Source organism: Astatotilapia calliptera, chromosome 3, assembly GCF_964374335.1.
Source record: "Astatotilapia calliptera chromosome 3, fAstCal68.1, whole genome shotgun sequence".
Classification (NCBI taxonomy): Eukaryota; Metazoa; Chordata; class Actinopteri; order Cichliformes; family Cichlidae; genus Astatotilapia; species Astatotilapia calliptera.
The window spans coordinates 10,902,180-10,925,823 of NC_137424.1; the positions used below are offsets into that span (position 1 = coordinate 10,902,180).

Here is a 23,644-nt window from a genome sequence, read left to right on the forward strand (position 1 = left end):
TGTTTTAACTCTGATGAAAGAAATTCCACTGTCCTTCCCCCCAGATTCTCGAGGATCAAGGTGGGGGGCTGTAGTCTTTTATCACAGACACATCCTTGTGCTTCTTTTGATGTAACCTTCCTGCGTTTACGACCCTTTGGTCAGCAGGAGGTCTGACTGACACACACACACACACACACACACACACACACACACACACACACACACACACACACACACACGGGTCTATGTGGTATGGCGGGACTATACTACGTCAATCCGCCCGGTGGTGGTTTAAGTGGACTACCCTTTTGAAAGGACTTAGAGCCAAGGGAGCGAGGTTAAAGTGTTCGAAAAAATCTGAAAAAAATTTGGGTCACTTCAGACCTCATACACTCCCTATAGAAGTCTAGATACACTGATACACACCAACCAGACTCTATTGTGTTTTCTGGAGACATTGTCCACTTGACAACAATGTGTTTTATGAGGTCCAAAAAAAACAATATTGGGTCTTTAAAGGGACAATGATGTAATATGTAAATAGCTCATCATTACCATGAATACACATCTGACAGGACACAGGATTACTGGAACATCATTTTATTAGTGTTCTTGGATCTGAACATTAATTTTAACCATAAATAAAAAAAGAAATCTATGGACAAAAATGCCCACACTTCCCACAGAAATATAAAAATATAGAAAACAGAAAAATTAAAAACATTTAAAATGAATTTTAATAGTTTAAAGGTAAATATTAAGGGGAGAAAATATGCATTTATAATTTTTTATTTTAAATATAACCCGTCAAAAAAAACCCTAAATAAATTAAATGTAAAAATTATGAAATACAAACTACTTCTGTATTTAACAAGAACTTTTTTTTCTTTAAACAGAACATCAGTGTTAACAACAATTGGCAATCTGACCAAGATGTAAAACCACAGCTCTCTAAACAGTTATTTTAGTTCATTTTTTTCTGCCTTTTTGCAGTTAATCCTCTGTTTCTTACAAAATCTCTTATGTTTTGAACTGTTCTTCCTGCCAACACCGGATCTTCTACCAATTTGCAATGACTGCATTCATTTTTGGTGGCTAGTTTCCCTTCGTTTATGTGGTCTTTAAAATACCTCATCACTGCAGCAACCTCAGCCTTGGACCACATGTTTTTGGGAGCTCTTCGGGAATTGTGGGATTGAGCAGCATTTTTCTCTGGAAGATATATAAAGTAGTAGTAGTTAAAACAAACAAAAAACCAAACAAAAAAAACAAAAAACATTTGGTGGTTAAAAGAATGGATGCTACCCTGTACTAACTTCTGAAATGTGTTGCTACCATCAATATCAAAACGAGCTAAAATTCTCTTTGAAAATTTATCAAATTTCTAAAATGAGACATTTAGTGTTCCGCTGTGAATAAAAGACTGAATAAAAAGTTGAATAAAAGTCTCTTGATGCATGCTCAATCATCCAGGTAAGTAAATCCCAAAACGTTGATTCTGTTAATCTGGACGTAGCGTTTTCAGTGGGAGAAACATTTTGTCACTCATCCAAGTGACTTTTTGCCACCACTCTGCAGTTTGCCATATGTTGCAAAGTGATGAAACAATAATAAGCTTAGAGAACCAACTGCACCCCTTACCTTCAGAGGGAGCAGCAGTCTCACTTGCTGCAGGCATTGTGAGTGGTCCTTCATCTGCTGATTACACAATTTGATTAAGTTTTAATATTTGTAACAAACATTTTATCCACAGAAACCAAGCTAGTGGTAACTTACCACAATCTACAGTGTCTTGGAGCTGCGCTGTGTTTGTGGAATCAGCTACTGCATGTACAGGCTCACTGGTGCCACACGCCAACATTGTGAGTGCTGTGTCATCATCATCTGATTCACTCTCACTGTCCTTTGTTTCAGCATCACTTAATGCAATTTCATCTGAGAAATTGTGGGAAAACCCCCCCAAAAAACCAAACACAAACCCCCCAAAAACCTCACATTAACAACGAGATATGACAAAATACAGAACAAATACTGGAAATTATAGTACATAGTTTTACTATTTAAGGCCACCACTCTGCAGTTTGCCAAATGTTGCAAAGTGATGAAACAATAGACTTCAAGAACCTTAAATCATGGACATTTAACAGAATGGTCTGTGCTTTTAGGTTTTAATTCGGTTGATAAAGCATAATATTCAACTACTGCCCTAATATTTGCTCCTTTCAATACAAACCTTCTATTTTGATCTCATCCAGTGATTTCCCCTGGATCTGGGAAAGTTGTCCTTTTTCCAGTGTTAAAAGCAGTTTGGAAATCTTGGCCAGCTGTGTTGTGGGAACTGGTAATCTGTAGAATTCGCGGTGAACGCGGATATCATGACCCAGGAAATCTGCAACCTGATCAAGTTCGTTGTTTTTCAAATTAAGGACTTGTGAGAGTGTGGCAACATGTTTTCTGAGCTGTGTCGATCTTAGATACTCAGGCTGCTTTGCTCCACACTGGTGTGCATGAACACGCAAGGAGTCCATTCCTCTGTAATGACTCATTGATCGGGGTCTTGCAAAGAGGTAGATATTAGTGGCACAAATACCACAGTCAGGCCTCCTACTAACCAGTAGTGACAGAGCATCCAGCATGCTTGGTGTTAGCAGAACTGGAACATTTCTGTCCCTTTTTCCCATTATTTCTATTCTACAGAAATAGTTACAGAGTCTCTGTTCCATTTCTGAGAGCCCCATGGCAACATCTGTGTGGAGTGCTGTTTTGTCTCTTTCAAGAAAACTTTTGAGGCGCATCTTTGAAACCTCTCCAGAACGTCTTCGGTTGAACACAATGATTTGTGAGAGTGTAACTTGTGCAAGTTGGGCATAATTCTGAGCTGTGGCTTCGTTCTCCAAGCTGCAAAAGGCACTTTCTGCAGATTTTTGAAGGTAGTGATGGAGAATCCGAACATCTTCTGTAAAGGGCAATGTTGATGGCTTGTTAAACTTTGCCTCACTCAATGTGTTCAAGGCACGGTGAGACACCATCTCAGACCATTTGGAGACATACAACTTCTTGAACGCATCAGTGGACTTGATTAGGGCTTCATCCTCTGTCATGAGGGCACGACAATGGATAATGTCAGACATTTTATGCAGTGTATGTCCCAGTTTCAGCGCAAGGCTTGGAGTTTTGTATGACAGTGTCTCTTCATCAAAACCTGAAACTTTCTTTACTGCTTGCACAACTCTCTGGAAATTAGCAGGCTTAATAGCTTCTTCCATGTTATGCACTGAGAATTCTGTGCGCAGACACAACAACAAACGTCCCGCTTCACGAAGCTTCTGTCGTATATAATCATACTTTGTAGGGTCTTGTCCATGTTTATTGTAGAGGGACTGGGCAAACTGAATAACAGTAAAGTCATTTCGCACAGCTGAGGCAATCTCATCTTGTTTCATAACAGCAAGAACCTTCCAGACTCCACTTGACACCTGCGGATAACACTGAGACTCCAGAGTTAAAGCCAGGCCGAGTACTTTGGTTCTTCCAGGTTCTTTATCCGTGTCATCTTTTGGTTTGTTAGGACATCTGCGGACATGTCTCCAAAGATCCTTGCGAACATACATCCCTTGACAATAAAAGCAATGAGCAAACTTTCCCTCTACTGCTTTAATCTTGGGTCTTCTCTTCACTTTCAGTGGTCCCACTCCACCATGCAAAACTGCAGCATTATGCTTAAAATTTCCCTTATTTCTCAATTTCTCTAACAGACTTTTACGCTCGTTTGAGTCTCTAGGCAGGGAAAATGCATGCACAACATCAGGAGCCGTTTTGTGCGTTTTCAGGTGGCGGGAAATTTTAGCTTGTGGTTTGCCACAAAAATAGCAGTAATTTCTTTTACTTAAAGTCATTTTTTCTGATTCAGTTTCGCAAAGCTCACTTTTATCTTGTGGCTTGTCCTTTGTCAAGTTGTGGATTAAATTCGTTGAATCTGATTGTTCATGCGCTTTGGAGATGTCATCTTGGCATAGCAGACCTTTTGATGTGCTTGGCAATAATGAGATGTCTTCATCTGAATCTTCATCATATGACTCTGAATCTGGCACATATTCTTCTTCTGATATGCTGTGGTTGCCATCATCATCGCTTGATATTTGATCCAGAACTGAATGTGGCAATCCATCCTCCCCTGAATATTCAGAAATTTCTTCTTTCTGGAATGTAAGAACAAAAGTTTTTTTAATTGATCAATACTTTAGACAGGTAAAAAATAAACTGAAAAAAAGTCAAGCCAAATATGAATGGGATACACACCTGTGTTGACTGGTGGCAATTCTGATTTGCCAATTTTGCAAGGCAAGATTTGTGCCAGACCCCTAAACAAACTGAAACACATTTTGATAGACTTAATTTAGCTTTGCAGTTCTATTTAAGTGAAGTAGTTTTTTGTCAAAGCATTGCAGTAATGTCAAATGCTGAAAAAACAAAAAAAAACAAAACTGTTCACATTAAGGATATTTTAATGACTACACATACACTGCTAATCCCCCTCCCCCCCCCAAAAAAGGACATCCCAGATGTGAATGAAGGAATTATTCTTATTAAATACTTTGTTCTTTAGGTAGTTGAGTGGCATGAAAGTGTGTAGTTGAATGTGTGTGGCCTCCAGATGCCTGTACGACTTCCCTACAATGCCTGGGCATGCTCGGGATGAGGTGGCGGATGGTCTCCTGAAGGATCTCCTCCAAGACCTGGACTAAAGCATCTGCCAACCCCTGGACAGTTTGTGGTGGATGGAGTGAGACATGATGTCCCAGATGTGCTCAATTGGATTCAGGTCTGGGGAACAGGCGGGCCAGTCCATAGCATCAATGCCTTTGTCATGGAGGAACTGCTGACATACTCCAGCCACATGAGGCCCAGTGTCGTCTCGCATTAGGTGGACCCCAGGGCCAAATGCACCAGCATGTGGTCTCACAAAGGGTCCGAGGACCTCATCTTGTTACCCAATGACAGTCAGGCTCTCTGGCAGGCACAGAAATGCCACCCCTCACCATTACTGACCCACTGCCAATATGATCATGCTGGAGGATGTTGCAGGCAGCAGAACATTCCCCACGGCATCTCCAGACTGTCACGTGCTCAGTTTGAACCTCCTTTCAGCTGTGAGGAGCATAGGGTGCCCGTGCTGAAGTTGCCAAACTTTGTGTTTTCTGGCAAATGCCAAACATCCTGCATGGTGTTGGACTGCAAGCTCAATCCCCACCTGTGGATGCTGGACCCTCAAGTCACCCTCATGAAGTCAGTTTCTGACCATTTGAGCAGACAGATGCACATTTGTGGCCTGTTTGAGGTCATTTTGCAGGGCTCCTCTTGTTCCTCCTTGCACAAAGGTGGAGGTAGCGGTCCTGCTGCTGGGTTGTTGCCCTCCTATGGCCTACTCCACATCCAGGTAGCACCTCCATGCTCTGGACACTACACTAACAGACACAGCAAACCTTCTTGCCACAGCTCACATTGATGTGCTACGCTAGATGAGCTGCACTACCTGAGCCCCTTGTGTGGGTTGTAGACTGTCTCATGCTACCACTAAAATGAAATCACCGCCAGCATTCAAAAGTGACCATAACATCAGCCAGAAAGCATAGGTGCTGAGAAGTGGTCTGTGGTCACCACCTGCAGAACCAGTCCTTTATTATGGTGAATTGACTATAATTTCCACTTGTTGTCTACTCTATTTGCAAAACAGCATGTGAAACTGGTTGTCAGTGTTACTTCCTAAGTGAACAGTTTGATTTCACAGAAGTGTGACTGACTTGGAGTAACATCGCATTGTTTAAGTGTTCCCTTTATTATTTTGAGCAGTTTATGTTATGGAATGGGGAATTGAGGACAATCCCAAGTATACCATTTTTACAAGGTCCTGCACCAATGAGGTAATACTGCATTTCTTTAATTAGACGTGACCACCCATTAATTAAAAAGGGAGCAGTGTTCATTTCAGCACGTCTTAACTTGTTGAACTCTATTAATGCTTTTTACTATACACTGTACCTATTCACTAAATGTCTCACCTTTGCACTTAAAGCCAAGCCACTTGAGGGAGGAAACCGGTCCCACACACTGAATGCACTTGTCCAAAGATGATATTGTTGTGCACACCAGACGATGATTGTGACACTGTTAGCAAAATATTGCAACATTTATTTGTTTTGGACAGTTGGAAAGGTGTGTTTTCAATTCAGTTGCAGATATCAACTAATAAACTTCGTCCATGTAAATCACATCACACCCAGGTGACTGCCAAACACACACACACACAGCATCCATAAAGAATGATGATAGATTAAATTATTAGTTCATTAAGTGGTACACTGGATTATATTTACCCTTTCAGGCTCTGGATGTTTCAGGTCCAGATCATTGTTTGGAAAGCTGTTTGGTTGCGGCTTTAGGCAGCTCACAGTCTTCTGAATCTGGCTGGTCTCAGTCTTCGTGTGTAACAGATAGAGAATGAAGACAAAAGAACAGTAATCTGACAGTTACTAAAAATGCATCACTCAAGAGGATGAATAGACCATTTCACTATTGGCAAATAGCGTAAGGTACACATCGTGCATGAGAAACATTCATTAAAATCTGTCCTAGGTCAATGTTACCTCTTCAAAATCTTGCACTGAAGAAGAATGCATGGCTTCTGAGCCTTGCTGAGGCATTTCTTCATCAAGATCCTGCAACAAAGAAAAGATGGCACAAAGATTAGACCAAGTGCTCTTCTTGCAACTGTACTGGGCAGTCCTGTGCTTCTGTCTTTAATTTGCATGTGTGTGTGTGTGTGTGTGTGTGTGTGTGTGGGGGGGGGGGGGGGGCTTTCCACTCAAGAAATGTTTTCTTCTGAAAAAAATACTGGCTACAATAGTTAACAACTGATTCCTTTGCAATCATCCATCCTCTTCCACTTATCCTTATCAGGATTGTGGGGTAGCAGTTTTGGGGCCTATACCAGCTACCATAGGGCAGTACAACCTGGACAGATCACCAGTCTAACATGGAAGGACAAGCATTTGCATTCACACCAAAGGGCAGTTTTGAATCACCAGTTAACCTAACCCCATAAGCTACATCTTTGGACTGTGGGAAGAAGCCAGAGTACACAGCGAGAGAGCCCATGCACTACCAGCAGTAAAAAGTGCCTAAAACAAGTTAAGTTGTATAGTACTATCTATCTTAATGTTCAAGCCTGAGTTTCAAACCACATAGAAACAAAGCACATGTAGTCAGTTCTGCATGCTGTAGGTCAAACTGTCAAGAAATACGAGAAGACCCCTCCTAAAACCAGAGTGATGTCACCATGAAGCAAACTTTGACAGAGTCTCCCAATAACAGTGTGGTCCTCCTAAGTCACATTTGGGTGGTTAACACACACACACAGATGTTATCCAGACTTGCACTTTGAAACAATGAAAAGGACCTACAAGCCACAGTCCATGTAAATCACATCACACCCAGGTGACTGCCAAACACACACACACACAGCATCCATAAAGAATGATGATAGATTAAATTATTAGTTCATTAAGTGGTACACTGGATTATATTTACCCTTTCAGGCTCTGGATGTTTCAGGTCCAGATCATTGTTTGGAAAGCTGTTTGGTTGCGGCTTTAGGCAGCTCACAGTCTTCTGAATCTGACTGGTCTCAGTCTTCGTGTGTAACAGATAGAGAATGAAGACAAAAGAACAGTAATCTGACAGTTACTAAAAATGCATCACTCAAGAGGATGAATAGACCATTTCACTATCGGCAAATAGCGTAAGGTACACATCGTGCATGAGAAACATTCATTAAAATCTGTCCTAGGTCAATGTTACCTCTTCAAAATCTTGCTGAGGCATTTCTTCATCAAGATCCTGCAACAAAGAAAAGATGGCACAAAGATTAGACCAAGTGCTCTTCTTGCAACTGTACTGGGCAGTCCTGTGCTTCTGTCTTTAATTTGCATGTGTGTGTGTGTGTGTGTGTGTGTGTGTGTGTGGGGGGGGGGGGGGGGGGGGCTTTCCACTCAAGAAATGTTTTCTTCTGAAAAAAATACTGGCTACAATAATTAACAACTGATTCCTTTGCAATCATCCATCCTCTTCCACTTATCCTTATCAGGATTGTGGGGTAGCAGTTTTGGGGCCTATACCAGCTACCATAGGGCAGTACAACCTGGACAGATCGCCAGTCTAACATGGAAGGACAAGCATTTGCATTCACACCAAAGGGCAGTTTTGAATCACCAGTTAACCTAACCCCATAAGCTACATCTTTGGACTGTGGGAAGAAGCCAGAGTACACAGCCAGAGAGAGCCCATGCATTACAGCAGTAAAAAGTGCCTAAAACAAGTTAAGAAGTTGTATAGTACTATCTATCTTAATGTTCAAGCCTGAGTTTCAAAAAATTTCAACATAGAAACAAAGCACATGCAGTCAGCTCTGCATGCTGTAGGTCAAACTGTCAAGACATACGAGAAGACCCCTCCTAAAACCAGAGTGATGTCACCATGAAGCAAACTTTGACGGAGTCCCCCAATAACAGTGTGGTCCTCCTAAGTCACATTTGGGTGGTTAACACACACACACACACACACACACACACACTCAGATGTTATCCAGACTTGCACTTTGAAACAATGAAAAGGACCTACAAGCCACGGTCCATGTAAATCACATCACACCCAGGTGACTGCCAAACACACACACACACACAGCATCCATAAAGAATGATGATAGATTAATTAGTTCATTAAGTGGTACACTGGATTATATTTACCCTTTCAGGCTCTGGATGTTTCAGGTCCAGATCATTGTTTGGAAAGCTGTTTGGTTGCGGCTTTAGGCAGCTCACAGTCTTCTGAATCTGGCTGGTCTCAGTCTTCGTGTGTAACAGATAGAGAATGAAGACAAAAGAACAGTAATCTGACAGTTACTAAAAATGCATCACTCAAGAGGATGAATAGACCATTTCACTATCGGCAAATAGCGTAAGGTACACATCGTGCATGAGAAACATTCATTAAAATCTGTCCTAGGTCAATGTTACCTCTTCAAAATCTTGCACTGAAGAAGAATGCATGGCTTCTGAGCCTTGCTGAGGCATTTCTTCATCAAGATCCTGCAACAAAGAAAAGATGGCACAAAGATTAGACCAAGTGCTCTTCTTGCAACTGTACTGGGCAGTCCTGTGCTTCTGTCTTTAATTTGCATGTGTGTGTGTGTGTGTGTGGGGGGGGGGGCTTTCCACTCAAGAAATGTTTTCTTCTGAAAAAAATACTGGCTACAATAATTAACAACTGATTCCTTTGCAATCATCCATCCTCTTCCACTTATCCTTATCAGGATTGTGGGGTAGCAGTTTTGGGGCCTATACCAGCTACCATAGGGCAGTACAACCTGGACAGATCGCCAGTCTAACATGGAAGGACAAGCATTTGCATTCACACCAAAGGGCAGTTTTGAATCACCAGTTAACCTAACCCCATAAGCTACATCTTTGGACTGTGGGAAGAAGCCAGAGTACACAGCCAGAGAGAGCCCATGCATTACAGCAGTAAAAAGTGCCTAAAACAAGTTAAGAAGTTGTATAGTACTATCTATCTTAATGTTCAAGCCTGAGTTTCAAAAAATTTCAACATAGAAACAAAGCACATGCAGTCAGCTCTGCATGCTGTAGGTCAAACTGTCAAGACATACGAGAAGACCCCTCCTAAAACCAGAGTGATGTCACCATGAAGCAAACTTTGACGGAGTCCCCCAATAACAGTGTGGTCCTCCTAAGTCACATTTGGGTGGTTAACACACACACACACACACACACACACACACACACACACACACTCAGATGTTATCCAGACTTGCACTTTGAAACAATGAAAAGGACCTACAAGCCACGGTCCATGTAAATCACATCACACCCAGGTGACTGCCAAACACACACACACACAGCATCCATAAAGAATGATGATAGATTAAATTATTAGTTCATTAAGTGGTACACTGGATTATATTTACCCTTTCAGGCTCTGGATGTTTCAGGTCCAGATCATTGTTTGGAAAGCTGTTTGGTTGCGGCTTTAGGCAGCTCACAGTCTTCTGAATCTGGCTGGTCTCAGTCTTCGTGTGTAACAGATAGAGAATGAAGACAAAAGAACAGTAATCTGACAGTTACTAAAAATGCATCACTCAAGAGGATGAATAGACCATTTCACTATCGGCAAATAGCGTAAGGTACACATCGTGCATGAGAAACATTCATTAAAATCTGTCCTAGGTCAATGTTACCTCTTCAAAATCTTGCACTGAAGAAGAATGCATGGCTTCTGAGCCTTGCTGAGGCATTTCTTCATCAAGATCCTGCAACAAAGAAAAGATGGCACAAAGATTAGACCAAGTGCTCTTCTTGCAACTGTACTGGGCAGTCCTGTGCTTCTGTCTTTAATTTGCATGTGTGTGTGTGTGTGTGTGGGGGGGGGGGGGGGGGCTTTCCACTCAAGAAATGTTTTCTTCTGAAAAAAATACTGGCTACAATAGTTAACAACTGATTCCTTTGCAATCATCCATCCTCTTCCACTTATCCTTATCAGGATTGTGGGGTAGCAGTTTTGGGGCCTATACCAGCTACCATAGGGCAGTACAACCTGGACAGATCACCAGTCTAACATGGAAGGACAAGCATTTGCATTCACACCAAAGGGCAGTTTTGAATCACCAGTTAACCTAACCCCATAAGCTACATCTTTGGACTGTGGGAAGAAGCCAGAGTACACAGCGAGAGAGCCCATGCACTACCAGCAGTAAAAAGTGCCTAAAACAAGTTAAGTTGTATAGTACTATCTATCTTAATGTTCAAGCCTGAGTTTCAAACCACATAGAAACAAAGCACATGCAGTCAGTTCTGCATGCTGTAGGTCAAACTGTCAAGAAATACGAGAAGACCCCTCCTAAAACCAGAGTGATGTCACCATGAAGCAAACTTTGACGGAGTCTCCCAATAACAGTGTGGTCCTCCTAAGTCACATTTGGGTGGTTAACACACACACACACACACTCAGATGTTATCCAGACTTGCACTTTGAAACAATGAAAAGGACCTACAAGCCACGGTCCATGTAAATCACATCACACCCAGGTGACTGCCAAACACAAACACACACACAGCATCCATAAAGAATGATGATAGATTAAATTATTAGTTCATTAAGTGGTACACTGGATTATATTTACCCTTTCAGGCTCTGGATGTTTCAGGTCCAGATCATTGTTTGGAAAGCTGTTTGGTTGCGGCTTTAGGCAGCTCACAGTCTTCTGAATCTGGCTGGTCTCAGTCTTCGTGTGTAACAGATAGAGAATGAAGACAAAAGAACAGTAATCTGACAGTTACTAAAAATGCATCACTCAAGAGGATGAATAGACCATTTCACTATCGGCAAATAGCGTAAGGTACACATCGTGCATGAGAAACATTCATTAAAATCTGTCCTAGGTCAATGTTACCTCTTCAAAATCTTGCACTGAAGAAGAATGCATGGCTTCTGAGCCTTGCTGAGGCATTTCTTCATCAAGATCCTGCAACAAAGAAAAGATGGCACAAAGATTAGACCAAGTGCTCTTCTTGCAACTGTACTGGGCAGTCCTGTGCTTCTGTCTTTAATTTGCATGTGTGTGTGTGTGTGTGTGTGGGGGGGGGGGGGGGGGGGGGGGGCTTTCCACTCAAGAAATGTTTTCTTCTGAAAAAAATACTGGCTACAATAATTAACAACTGATTCCTTTGCAATCATCCATCCTCTTCCACTTATCCTTATCAGGATTGTGGGGTAGCAGTTTTGGGGCCTATACCAGCTACCATAGGGCAGTACAACCTGGACAGATCGCCAGTCTAACATGGAAGGACAAGCATTTGCATTCACACCAAAGGGCAGTTTTGAATCACCAGTTAACCTAACCCCATAAGCTACATCTTTGGACTGTGGGAAGAAGCCAGAGTACACAGCCAGAGAGAGCCCATGCATTACAGCAGTAAAAAGTGCCTAAAACAAGTTAAGAAGTTGTATAGTACTATCTATCTTAATGTTCAAGCCTGAGTTTCAAAAAATTTCAACATAGAAACAAAGCACATGCAGTCAGCTCTGCATGCTGTAGGTCAAACTGTCAAGACATACGAGAAGACCCCTCCTAAAACCAGAGTGATGTCACCATGAAGCAAACTTTGACGGAGTCCCCCAATAACAGTGTGGTCCTCCTAAGTCACATTTGGGTGGTTAACACACACACACACACACACACACACACACACAGATGTTATCCAGACTTGCACTTTGAAACAATGAAAAGGACCTACAAGCCACGGTCCATGTAAATCACATCACACCCAGGTGACTGCCAAACACACACACACACAGCATCCATAAAGAATGATGATAGATTAAATTATTAGTTCATTAAGTGGTACACTGGATTATATTTACCCTTTCAGGCTCTGGATGTTTCAGGTCCAGATCATTGTTTGGAAAGCTGTTTGGTTGCGGCTTTAGGCAGCTCACAGTCTTCTGAATCTGGCTGGTCTCCGTCTTCGTGTGTAACAGATAGAGAATGAATATACAGTGCATTTTTGAAGAGGCTTTTGAAACATTAAATAAACTGTATGAGAAAGATAAGTTTCAAGCTATTGTCTTTAAAATATTCACTGTCATGTATAGAGAATTTAAGGCCCTATGATTAAGAGACAAATAGTCAGTGTGATTTCTTTATTTTTTAAGCCATTGCTAAAGGAGTAAAACAATCACCTGTAGCAGCAACGAACTGTCACTAGGGCCCATTTATCTTCAAGGGACAAAATTTAAAATGAATCTAACTAAAGAGGCTACACAGCAAAATCTCCAGTGTTAAATTAACACTAGAGAGTGTCTATATGGGTCCACACAACACTGTTGAGTGTTGAATTAACACTTTTGACAGTGTTATATGTTTAAAAGTAACCTAGTCAGTTTTGAAGATTAACAAAGACTAACACTGAGCAGTGCTGATTTTCTAACACTGGAATATTTCTAACATTTTGAGTTATTTTCCAGTGTTAGAAAATCAGCACTGCTCAGTGTTAGCCATTGTTAATCTTCAAAACTGACTAGGTTACTTTTAAACATATAACACTGTCAAAAGTGTTAATTTAACACTCAACAGTGTTGTATTTAACACTCAGAGGTGTGGACCCTTATAGACACTCTCCAGTGTTAATTTAACACTGGAGATTTTGCTGTGTAGAATCACATTAAACATCAATCACTGTTAAAATTTAGAAACCGAAAGCCATTTTTTATTTCTGCATACCTGCTGATATTTTTTTAGTGCTTTTAGAGGGCTTTGATGTGGCAGCCATCACAATTGCCTGTTTTCCATTAGTACCTACCCCTGTTTTTCCAGTAGGTTATAGTACCATGTAGTTTTTCAGTAACTACTGCACCAAGGTTCCAAGTGATCCAAAGTGATCAGAAAATTTGACATAGACTGAATGCCACCAGGTGGCTGGTCAATGGTGTCACTCGATAAGTTATGAGTGCGCCTCCTTCGTGAAAATCCAAGCCATCATTTTTGAAACTCTGAAATGTTTGAAATAGCGACCAAAATTAACAGCGTGATCCCTGAATTGAACACTAAAGTATAGACTGAGCAGCAGGCATTTTGTCACCTTGACGTCCATGCTTGCTGTGGCATTTATATCACTGGATGCTCGGCTGCATTGCTATAGTTACCCCAGGCACAGTAGGTGATACTCAATTTCAGTGAAAAACTAGATGCCCTAAGTCACGTTAAGCCAATTTGAGTAGGTACAAATGTAAAAATGGCTTAGGGTATGCAATTTATCAGTTCCAAAAAGTACAATTGTAGAAATACCTTGCATCTCCAGAGCCAATCCGAGTCACCATAATTATAGTCTATTTCTTCGCCTGGACTTATGTCTCTGCTTGCAAATAAGCATAGATGGGGCTTTCCATTGATATTTAATATTTTCATCTTAGCACTTGGACTGATGTGGTTGTCGTTGACAAGTCTGCCTAATGACCCATCTTCTTGAGATGCATCCACACTGTGGGGTTAGGCAAAAAAGTATTAGCTTAACTAGTTAGTTAGGAAGCTTTTTTTTTTCATAAATCAAAAGCAATGTGTCATTTAATCTTAATCAAACTACACTGATATAATACGCACCACCAGAGTTTTCCATCAAACTTGAATTCAAACATGAACACCTTCAGGCTGTCATGATAAACTCTGTGTCTCCGCTCACATTCTTCTTTTGTTATGAGTTTACCTCTGTATTCCAAAAGAAAGTCTCCTTTTTGGAATGGAACAGTCGTGAAAATGCCCCGACCTGAATTGCAGAGGCATACCAAGTGAGTGACAAAAGACAAAGTGACAAACTCCAAATCTAATCCAAACTAAAGACCAACTTACCTTTGAAGGCATTTATGTAGTGGATATCAAGTCCCAGTTTGTCCCTTCCAGCAGAAACATGACAGACTGCATCCTCCCGTGGAGGAATGCGTCTCCTTCGCATGTTCTCCTGTACGATTGGCTGTATTACCAAAGCATATAAAGTATTACGATTATCGTCATCATTGTCATCATCATCAGTAGTAGCAGAACTAGCAGTAGTGTAGTTTACAGCATAAACACAGCTGACTTATTCATAGTGCTAATTTATGCCTTCTTTTAAAATGTTAAAGGCCTAGTACTCAAAATGGCGACATGTGACATTTCTGTAATGGCGACTGCAGAGAGTGATACAAGTACTGAGAAAGCTTAGGCATCAAAACTGTAAGAAGTTTTTTCTTCAGGCATATAAATAAATACACGACTAAATACACTTATACCCTTGCTTTTATTTTAGGGCTGTCAGCAGAATGACAGACATTGGACAAACTGCCCGAAATTAGCTAACAGCGACATCAGGGATTTTGACTCAGACTGCGCTGGTTTAATTGTTAATCGCGTTAGTCGCGATGTCGGCATTAACACGTTTAAGCCACAATAATGCTTTAACACCGAGTAAATCCTAACACGGGTTAGCCCGCTTTATCGCGTTGACGCGGTTAGTCGTCAGCCCTATTTTATTTACTCAATGACAAACGCTGGGGCCGTTTTACTTCTTCAAAGACTCACTAACAGTCCATAAAGCATAAATTAAACCAGTTTAATATAGGCCTGTGCACCTATAATTTCATATAGTATTAAAGTCATGGTGCATTTTACATTAAAAAAGGCTTACCTTTGTGTTTTTAATCCGTCTTCGTATTGCCGTCGACATACACTTGTTAAAGGGCACGCGCGCGAAAGTTGTGGCGCCGTTTCCTGTAGGTACCGCCTATATATATAGCCTACCAATCACAATGACTTCCGGCCGTGTGTATTGAAAATGTGTATTAAATTGCAGTACCTACACACATCCACTCTAACGTCGCTGTGCAATACACTGGAATACACAAAAATCAGGTGAGGGGTATAGGTGGACTTTTAAGAAAATCAGAAAATCTTTTAATTATAGTTTAATAAATGAATTTACACTACAGTTTAAGCAAATACAGGTCAAAAGATAAATAATGACCTCATAAGAAGTAGAAAAAATTATTATTTAGACACTTAAAAATGCATTTACAAGTCATGTTTTAGGGGGACACATGAATACACAGCAAAAAGTCGAAATGTCCCCGGAGCCCAGGTACAGCGCAGGTCAAATGTCAATCCATACCACATAGACGCACACACACACACACACACACACACACACGTTTCTTGGGTTAGAGGGACAATTTCTGAAATTTTTGGCAAATCAGACTGGACATAGGGCTATGGGGACACCGGGTTCCAGAGGTGCTAGAGCTACAATATGCATATCAAAAATCATGAAAAAAAATCAGCAAACCTATACACAACTTAAAATGTAAACATTTTCTTTGCTCGACTGAGATATAAAAAAGGCTATTTTTTCAGACATTCTGGTGGTTTGTAGAGACTTTTCTGTAGCTCGGTCTATAAGGACAGTCTGGTGTACAAGGTCAGTGATGTCATCATACATATACACAAAGTATAGTCTGTTCTGAAGGGACACATGGTGTGTAAAGCCAGTCTACTGTACACACACACACACACTGATTAAATCTGGTTTAAAAGGACACATGGTGTGTAAAGCCAGTTCACTGTACATATACTCACACATGCACTAAGTATAACCTTCTTAGAAAAGAAGGTGTATTATAAGACTGTGACTGATACATCATTATAGTAAAATTGAATAAATTTGCTTAGGCTGCTGCCCCTGCGACCCGGCCTCGGATAAGCAGTTGAAGATGGATGGATGGATGAATAAATTAAAAAATAATAAAAAGACTATATTTTGGTTTTCTCTGATGAGCATTACAATCTGACATACAAGCTTACATAAAACACCACAGATCATATCTGTTGTGATCTACTAACAGGTGGTCAAAGTGTCATTAAAACAACTAGAAGCATAACACAACAGTGCTTGCATCAACTAGAACAAACTATGTATTATAGAGTTTTTCATTGTCCTGAAGAAACTGGCACTGAGTGGCTTACCAATAAAACAGCACCTTTGCACACCAGGGGTGAGTCGGGCTGACACCATGACTTATACATAAGACTTATATCAACACACAACACATTTGTTGAATTACTGAATTATATTTAATATAACCAACTCAATAATCAATTCCTTAAAAGGACAGCATTGTAACAATTATTGAAGGAAAATAAAAGTGAATCCTGGCATTAAAAGACTCAGGCTAACCACACATCAAAACAAAACACTGCCTGTGAGCACAGTGAAGTCAACTACATACTTTTTGAATGGAGAACACTAACCTTGAAATCAGGCCCAGAAAGGTAAAGGCTCAGACTGTCAAAAAGTGCATTTAGTGTTTAACATTTTTTTTTTTTTTTTTTAAAGGCCAGTCCTCTGTTGCGCACAAAATCTCAAATGTTTTGAATAGATCTCGTCTCCAAGATAGGTTGTTCCTTTTCTTTGCACTTCAGACACTGCTGGTTGGTGACAGTGATACCGTTTTCAATAAAAGGCTTCATATGTTTCATCACCGCTCCTATCTCCTCCTCAGACCATGGTCTCTTCACACACCGCCTTGATGAAACACGTAAACCTGTTCAATAAAACAAAACAAATTTGAAGTTTAAAAAGATCATGTGAGATGCACTTGTAGGTAGAGATGGTGTTCAAAACTGTGAAAACAAGCTGGTACTTGTCTAAACAAATTGTGTGTGATAATAAATAGACTGTAGACCTGATAAAATTTAAAGTTTGATTGTTTTCATTAACATGATAGTTCATCACACTGCTTGGTAAACACAAAATACATTCAGCTTCTTTATATGTTATATAATGTCTAACCACATGATGTTGGTGTTAACTGCACATAGTGCCTAGTGATGGACATGGCATCTGATTTATATCATACCTTTAGTAACTGAGTCAGGGACAGGAGGTGAACCAGAAGTCACACAGGCATCATTCCCCTGGTCATCTAAAAAATATTGCACAGTATAAATGTATGGGCTTAAAGAGGCTTTCTGCCTACCAATCAAACACCATGAGCACAGAGGGGACAATGACAGCCAGTTCTATTATACTAACTATACACATGGCAATGCTGCTGAACTGGATGAAGTCAACAATACCTTGGGTAATAAGTTTACTGGGAAATGATGTAGATTTTGCACAGGCCAAATCTTGCTTGGCCAAAACTGATGAAGCATCAAAATACTAGTCATAAAGCATTAGTGTCACAATTAGGAATGGAACAACTAACAATCGACCATGTAAAAATGTACTGATGGTTAGTAATATTGTTCTATACACAATCCCAGGTTATCGTAATCAGCATAGTAGTGTTAATAGTAAAGTCTGATTTCATTTTTGATGCAATGAAAAACAGAGATGCAAGTGGCATTAATGAAATAAGAGAGCATCGTTATCATACGTGATGTGCGCTGTTAAAATACATTACTGCATATTTCACTGGATTTGTCTCTGAACAAGACTAACTCACAGATCCCAGCTCATTACATAAGATATGTTGGGCAAACTTTGAGTACAGCATTGAAAATGTACCTTGAGCTGCAGTCTCGGAGAAGTGAGGCAAATCAGAAGAGATATATATATATATATATATATATATATATATATATATATATATATATATAGCGAGTTCTCACACTTAGAAATCATGGAGGGCTCTGAAATTTTCATCATAGGTACATGTCCACTGTGAGAGACATAATCTAAAAGAAAATTCCGGCAATCACAATGTATGATTTTATAACAAGTTTTTTGTATATTTCTTTGTAAAATAAGTATTTGAACACTTGAGTCAAACTATATTAATATTGCCTTTGTTAACAATTGCAGCGGCCAAACAGTTCCTGTAGTTCTTCACCAGGTTTGCACACATTGCAGAAGGTCTTTTGACCCACTCCTCCACACAGATCTTCTGTAGATCTGTCATGTTTTGGGCCAACACAGACTTTTAACTCCATCCACAGATTTTCTATTGGACTGAGGTCTGGAGACTAGTGAGGCCACTCCAGAACCTTGAAATGCCTCTTACGGAGCCACTCTTTGGTTTTCCTGGCTGAGTGCTTCAGGTCTTTGTCTTGTTGAAAGACCCAGCCAGAACCCATCTTCAATGCTCTGACTGAGGGAAGGACGTTTTGGCCCAAAATCTCACAATCCATGTCCCCGTTTATCTTCTCCTTAATACAGTGCAGTCGTCCTGTCCCCTGTGCAGAAAAACAGCCCAGAGCATGATGTTTCCACCCTCATGCTTCACTGTAGGATGGTATTATTGGGATGAGACTCATCCTTCTTCTTCCTCCAAACCCCAACAATGGAGTTTAGACCAAAAAGTTTTATTTTGGTCTCATCTGACCACAGGACTTTCTCCCATGACTCTGGATCATCCAGATGGTCCCTGGCAAACTTCAGACGGGCCTGGACATGGGTTGGCTTAAGAAGGGGAACCTTCAGTGTGATGAATGATTTTAAACCATGACGTCTCAGTGTATTACTGATAGTAGCCTTGCCAACGGTGGTCCCAGCTCTCTTCAGGTCATTGACCAGCTCGTCCCGTGTAGTTCTGGGCTGATTCTTCACCTTTCTTAGCATCACTGACACCCCACGAGCTGAGATCTTACGTGGGGCTCCAGTCCGAGGAAGACATTAGCCTCTTCCATTCAGGGGCGCCTGCAGGAGTCTTGCAGAGGGTACGCACAGTCACCTGCACGCGCTCCATCGCGCACACGCACATGCGTGCACGCGCACTGTCGCGCACCGAGCTGCTTGGCAGTGGCTCTGGAGCCCTTTCCAGCTTTGTGAAGGTCTAAAGTTTTGTCTCTTGTGTCGTTGGAAAGCTCTTTGGTTTTACTCATGTTGCTGCAACACTTTTGACAGATTGTGGGGTGCACATGTGTCTTTATAAAAGCTAACGGCATCAAACAGGTGCTGCTAAATTAGAATCATGAGCAGAGTGTAGTTGGACTGTTTAAAAGCAGAATAACAGGTATTTGAGGGTCAGAAATCTGCATGATAAGCAAGTGTTCAAATACTTATTTTAAGCAGTAATATACAAAAATATTTTAATAAAATCACACATTATCATTTCCAGAATTTTCTTTTAGATTCTGTCTCTCACAGTGGACATGTACCAACGCTGAAAATTTCAGATCCCTCCATGATTTCTAAGTGGGAGAACTTGCAAAATAGCAAATACTTACTTTCCTCACTGTAAATGGTATTAACTACACAGCAAAGTACAAACAGAACTGCAATAACAACCAGAAGGGATGCTTGCGATCTTTAGCTGGGTATGACAAGTAGAACAAATATTGCAAACATCTGGCAGCTACAGTGGAAATGTATTTAATCCACTACGAGTGGTCTTTTCTAACCAGTGTCCCCTCAACCCATGTGTTTTTCTGAGTATGCCAAACACTGGAGATGAAACAGTGAAAGACTCAGTTTGAGCTCAGATGTCAGGACAGTGTTCTCACATACCTTGAGTTTGTCTGTGTCAGACACACACACATAGTTAAGCATTTTATGTTTCACCTTCAGTTAAATACAGTTCTAACTCTCACCCTAACTGCAAGGAAACAGAGTGATTAACCCTTACCTAGTTAAGTGAAGCCAAAGTAAGACAATACTAAGAAGCTAAAGTGACTGTGAGTAAAAGGTGCATGTATATGTCTGACACAGAAAAACCCAAGGTTTTCAAGGACACTGTCCATCAGCCTCATAATGACATCTGAGCTCAAACTGATGCTTTCACTGTTTCACCTCCAGTGTGTGGCCACTCAGTAAAACACACTTGTTAAGGGGACACTGTGGTTAGAAAAGACCTCCTGTTCTAAATAGAGGACATTTCCACCACCGCTGCCAGATGTTTGCTAAAATACTCAAAATGGAGTTTCATGTAAACACCATAACACTTCTAACCATTGGTCAATTTTAAAACAAAGGTCAATTTCAACTCACCTCACAAGCAGAGTCGTTAGGCACAGCTCTGGATGATTGTGGCACCTCTTTCGATTTGCTCTCTGTACAAGGGAACACAAGGAGATTCAGTGCTTGACTTTCGTTAAGTCAAAAAAACACATCTACGCATAACGCAATCAATTCACATCCCTGACTGTTACAATTCTACTCAAAATATCCATCAAGACACTATAGAATCATCAGAAATGTCCCAATACTGGCACATTTTTCATGCAGCAAACCTTCAGGCATGTCATGCATTGCCAGAAGTTAACAACATTTACTCAAAACTGACCACTGGTAAGTTCTTCTGAGAACGCTTGGGGTGACAACTCCTGATACTGGACACCAACTTCACCAATTAACTCTTTCAGAGAAGAAGTGCCACGCTGACCTCCAACAGAATGCACCTAAAGAGATGCAAAGATGAACAAGCATCAATGGTACAGTGTCCATCTGATCAAGAGGGACACTCTCAGTCAAACCTTAAAACACCCAAATGATGTTGAGAGGGAAATGCACTGTTAAATGATGACTACCTGTACTTACAATGATTTAAAGACTGTACATGCAGTATAATTGTAATCAATTGATAAACATGATCTTTACAAACCACACTATTTACCAAACTACACATTGATACAATCTTTAGTAAACAGATGAGTAGGGATGGGTATCGTTTAGGTTTTATCCGATACCGGTGCCAAATCGGTACTTTTGAAACGGTGCCGGTGCTCAAGCCGGTGCTCAAACCGGTGCTTAAAGAATGGAGAACACAAAATTGGTCCAAAAACCTCTCATGTTCAGCTGTTTATTTGTAAAAAGATAACAATGTTAGCCTTTTCTGCAGCTATGGGGCATATATGGTATCACTCTTAGCTGGAAGCAGTGCTTAAACAATGGAAAAAACACAAACTTTGTCCAAAAACCTCTCATGTTTAGCTGTTTCCCTCTTTTTCTTTGGTCATTTTAGCCTTTTTGGCCAGGGTGAAGGGAGCATCTGCCATCAAACAAGAAGACAGCCGCATGTAGCTATAATGATGTTTGCTAGTTCACCTTACATGCATTAATGTAATAACGTGGTTAGCCTACTCAACGTAAAATTACACACGAACAACATTAAGCTACTCACACAGAGAAGAACGGCTGCTGCTGCCATCAAATACGGCGCATTTCTGGGCTTTTAAAAAAAAACCCACTATGCGTCGCCAGGTGTTTCATCGGATTCGAGGTGTTACCTCCTTTGACAGTATCACAATATCAGCTTAAAGCACTTGTTGCTGCTGAGTTTGCATATTTTGCTGTGAAGTACAGCCAGACTTTTGACCGCTTCGCCTTGGGCATTTTTAATCTGTAGCTCTGCATAAAAGAACGTACGTACCTGGCCCCGCCTACTATCCTCGGAAACGTAAAATGATTGGCTAGAAGTGTATCACAGCTCAGGAAAAAAAGCACCGAAATGTGTGCTGCTTTTTGGTCTGGTTACTACCGTTTATGTCAGAACCGGTGCCATCATGGCACCAGACACCGGTACCCATCCCTACAGATGAATCCATGCTAACCTCATGCTCAGAGTTGTCTGCTGTAGGTCTAGATGACTGACACTCTGCTTTTAATTCTCTGTCTGTAGAAGAGAACACAAGACATGGAGGCATAGTGCTTTGCAAGACCCCAGGGTTTAACAGGTAGTGCTTACTCAAGCAGGGACTCACCTGTGAATGAGTCTGTAGAGATCACATGGTGCTCCACGTCATGGGCAATAGGCTCTGCAACACACTGTAGACCAGAAGGGATGCTTGCGATCTTTAGCTGGGTATGAAAAGTAGAACAAATATTGTAAACATCTGGCAGCTACAGTGGAAATGTATTTAATCCACTACGAGTGGTCTTTTCTAACCAGTGTCCCCTCAACCCATGTGTTTTTCTGAGTATGCCAAACACTGGAGATGAAACAGTGAAAGACTCAGTTTGAGCTCAGATGTCAGGACAGTGTTCTCACATACCTTGAGTTTGTCTGTGTCAGACACACACACATAGTTAAGCATTTTCTGTTTCACCTTCAGTTAAATACAGTTCTAACTCTCACCCTAACTGCAAGGAAACAGAGTGATTAACCCTTACCTAGTTAAGTGAAGCCAAAGTAAGACAATACTAAGAAGCTAAAGTGACTGTGAGTAAAAGGTGCATGTATATGCCTGACACAGAAAAACCCAAGGTTTTCAAGGACACTGTCCATCAGCCTCATAATGACATCTGAGCTCAAACTGATGCTTTCACTGTTTCACCTCCAGTGTGTGGCCACTCAGTAAAACACACTTGTGGAGGGGACACAAAACAGATAAGCTTGCAATCATCACTTGGGAAAGTCATACAAATTCAAGATTTAGTTAAACCAGATTGAATACCACCAAGAGGACATTTAAATATTGTGACTAGGGCTGAAACAACTAATCGATTAATCGACAACTAATCGATTATTGAAATAATCGTTAGTTGCAGCCCTAATTGTGACATCTAGATATGTATGTTTTAAACAACAATTCATAGGGGGAAAATTTTTTTTAAATGACCCACCTTTTTCCGCCAGGGCCATTCTTTCCCACCATAGTCATAAGTAATTTCACTTCCTGCCGCAATTTCCTTCAGTGCAAAAAGGCAGAGATGTGGCTTCCCTTCTGCTTCAATCAACTTCATTCTGCAATTTGGTGTCCTGTGTTCATCGTTTACTAGTCGCCCAAATGACACATCTTCAAGTGCTCCATCAATACTGCAAATTTGGAAACATACATTAAACAAACATTTATAGCGACATGCCTATGAACTATACTATAATTTTTAAGCACCAACACAAACACAACATCCAATACAAGTTTAGTTGTTAAATGCATAGTTGATAAGTTAAAGAGGGTCCATCAGTCAAGGACGCATTGCTTTCTGACTGAGATAAGTCTCTTCTCTTCTCTTCTCTTCTCTTCTCTTCTCTTCCTCCTTTTGCCCACTACCTGCTCTGTGCTGCTGCTTGCGCGTGGCCACTGATTAGACCTTGTGCAATCTACAGCTAAGCGCAGCCTGGTGTG

General features: G+C 40.8%; 1 protein-coding gene and 2 long non-coding RNA genes across 5 annotated transcripts; all 3 read right to left on the reverse strand.

Annotated features, from left to right (window-relative positions):
- Positions 1–701: 701 nt before the first annotated feature.
- LOC113032466 (uncharacterized) lies at positions 702–11,579 on the reverse strand. The gene is made up of 15 exons (XM_080294806.1): positions 11,504–11,579; positions 11,234–11,335; positions 10,292–10,363; positions 10,022–10,123; positions 9,054–9,125; positions 8,768–8,885; positions 7,570–7,715; positions 6,627–6,698; positions 6,357–6,458; positions 6,042–6,147; positions 4,282–4,352; positions 3,908–4,181; positions 1,759–1,917; positions 1,624–1,680; positions 702–1,194 (listed from the first exon to the last, which is right to left on the reverse strand). Exons 1-15 carry the CDS (start codon positions 11,558–11,560, stop codon positions 947–949), a joined length of 1,758 nt encoding a protein of 585 aa, XP_080150932.1. The 5' UTR covers positions 11,561–11,579; the 3' UTR covers positions 702–946.
- A 1,577-nt stretch (positions 11,580–13,156) lies between these two features.
- LOC145425185 (uncharacterized) lies at positions 13,157–15,451 on the reverse strand. Of its 2 annotated transcripts, XR_013905846.1 has the most exons (4): positions 14,456–15,451; positions 14,210–14,372; positions 13,898–14,090; positions 13,168–13,602 (listed from the first exon to the last, which is right to left on the reverse strand). It is a non-coding gene; the product is annotated as an uncharacterized LOC145425185 (long non-coding RNA). The 2 variants fall into 2 exon arrangements; XR_013905845.1 differs by having other exon boundaries at positions 13,157–14,090.
- A 1,234-nt stretch (positions 15,452–16,685) lies between these two features.
- On the reverse strand, positions 16,686–20,979 carry LOC145425207 (uncharacterized). Of its 2 annotated transcripts, XR_013905873.1 has the most exons (4): positions 20,863–20,979; positions 20,568–20,629; positions 17,494–17,559; positions 16,686–17,178 (listed from the first exon to the last, which is right to left on the reverse strand). It is a non-coding gene; the product is annotated as an uncharacterized LOC145425207 (long non-coding RNA). The 2 variants fall into 2 exon arrangements; XR_013905874.1 differs by lacking the exons at positions 16,686–17,178; positions 17,494–17,559 and adding an exon at positions 19,867–19,893.
- Positions 20,980–23,644: the final 2,665 nt, after the last annotated feature.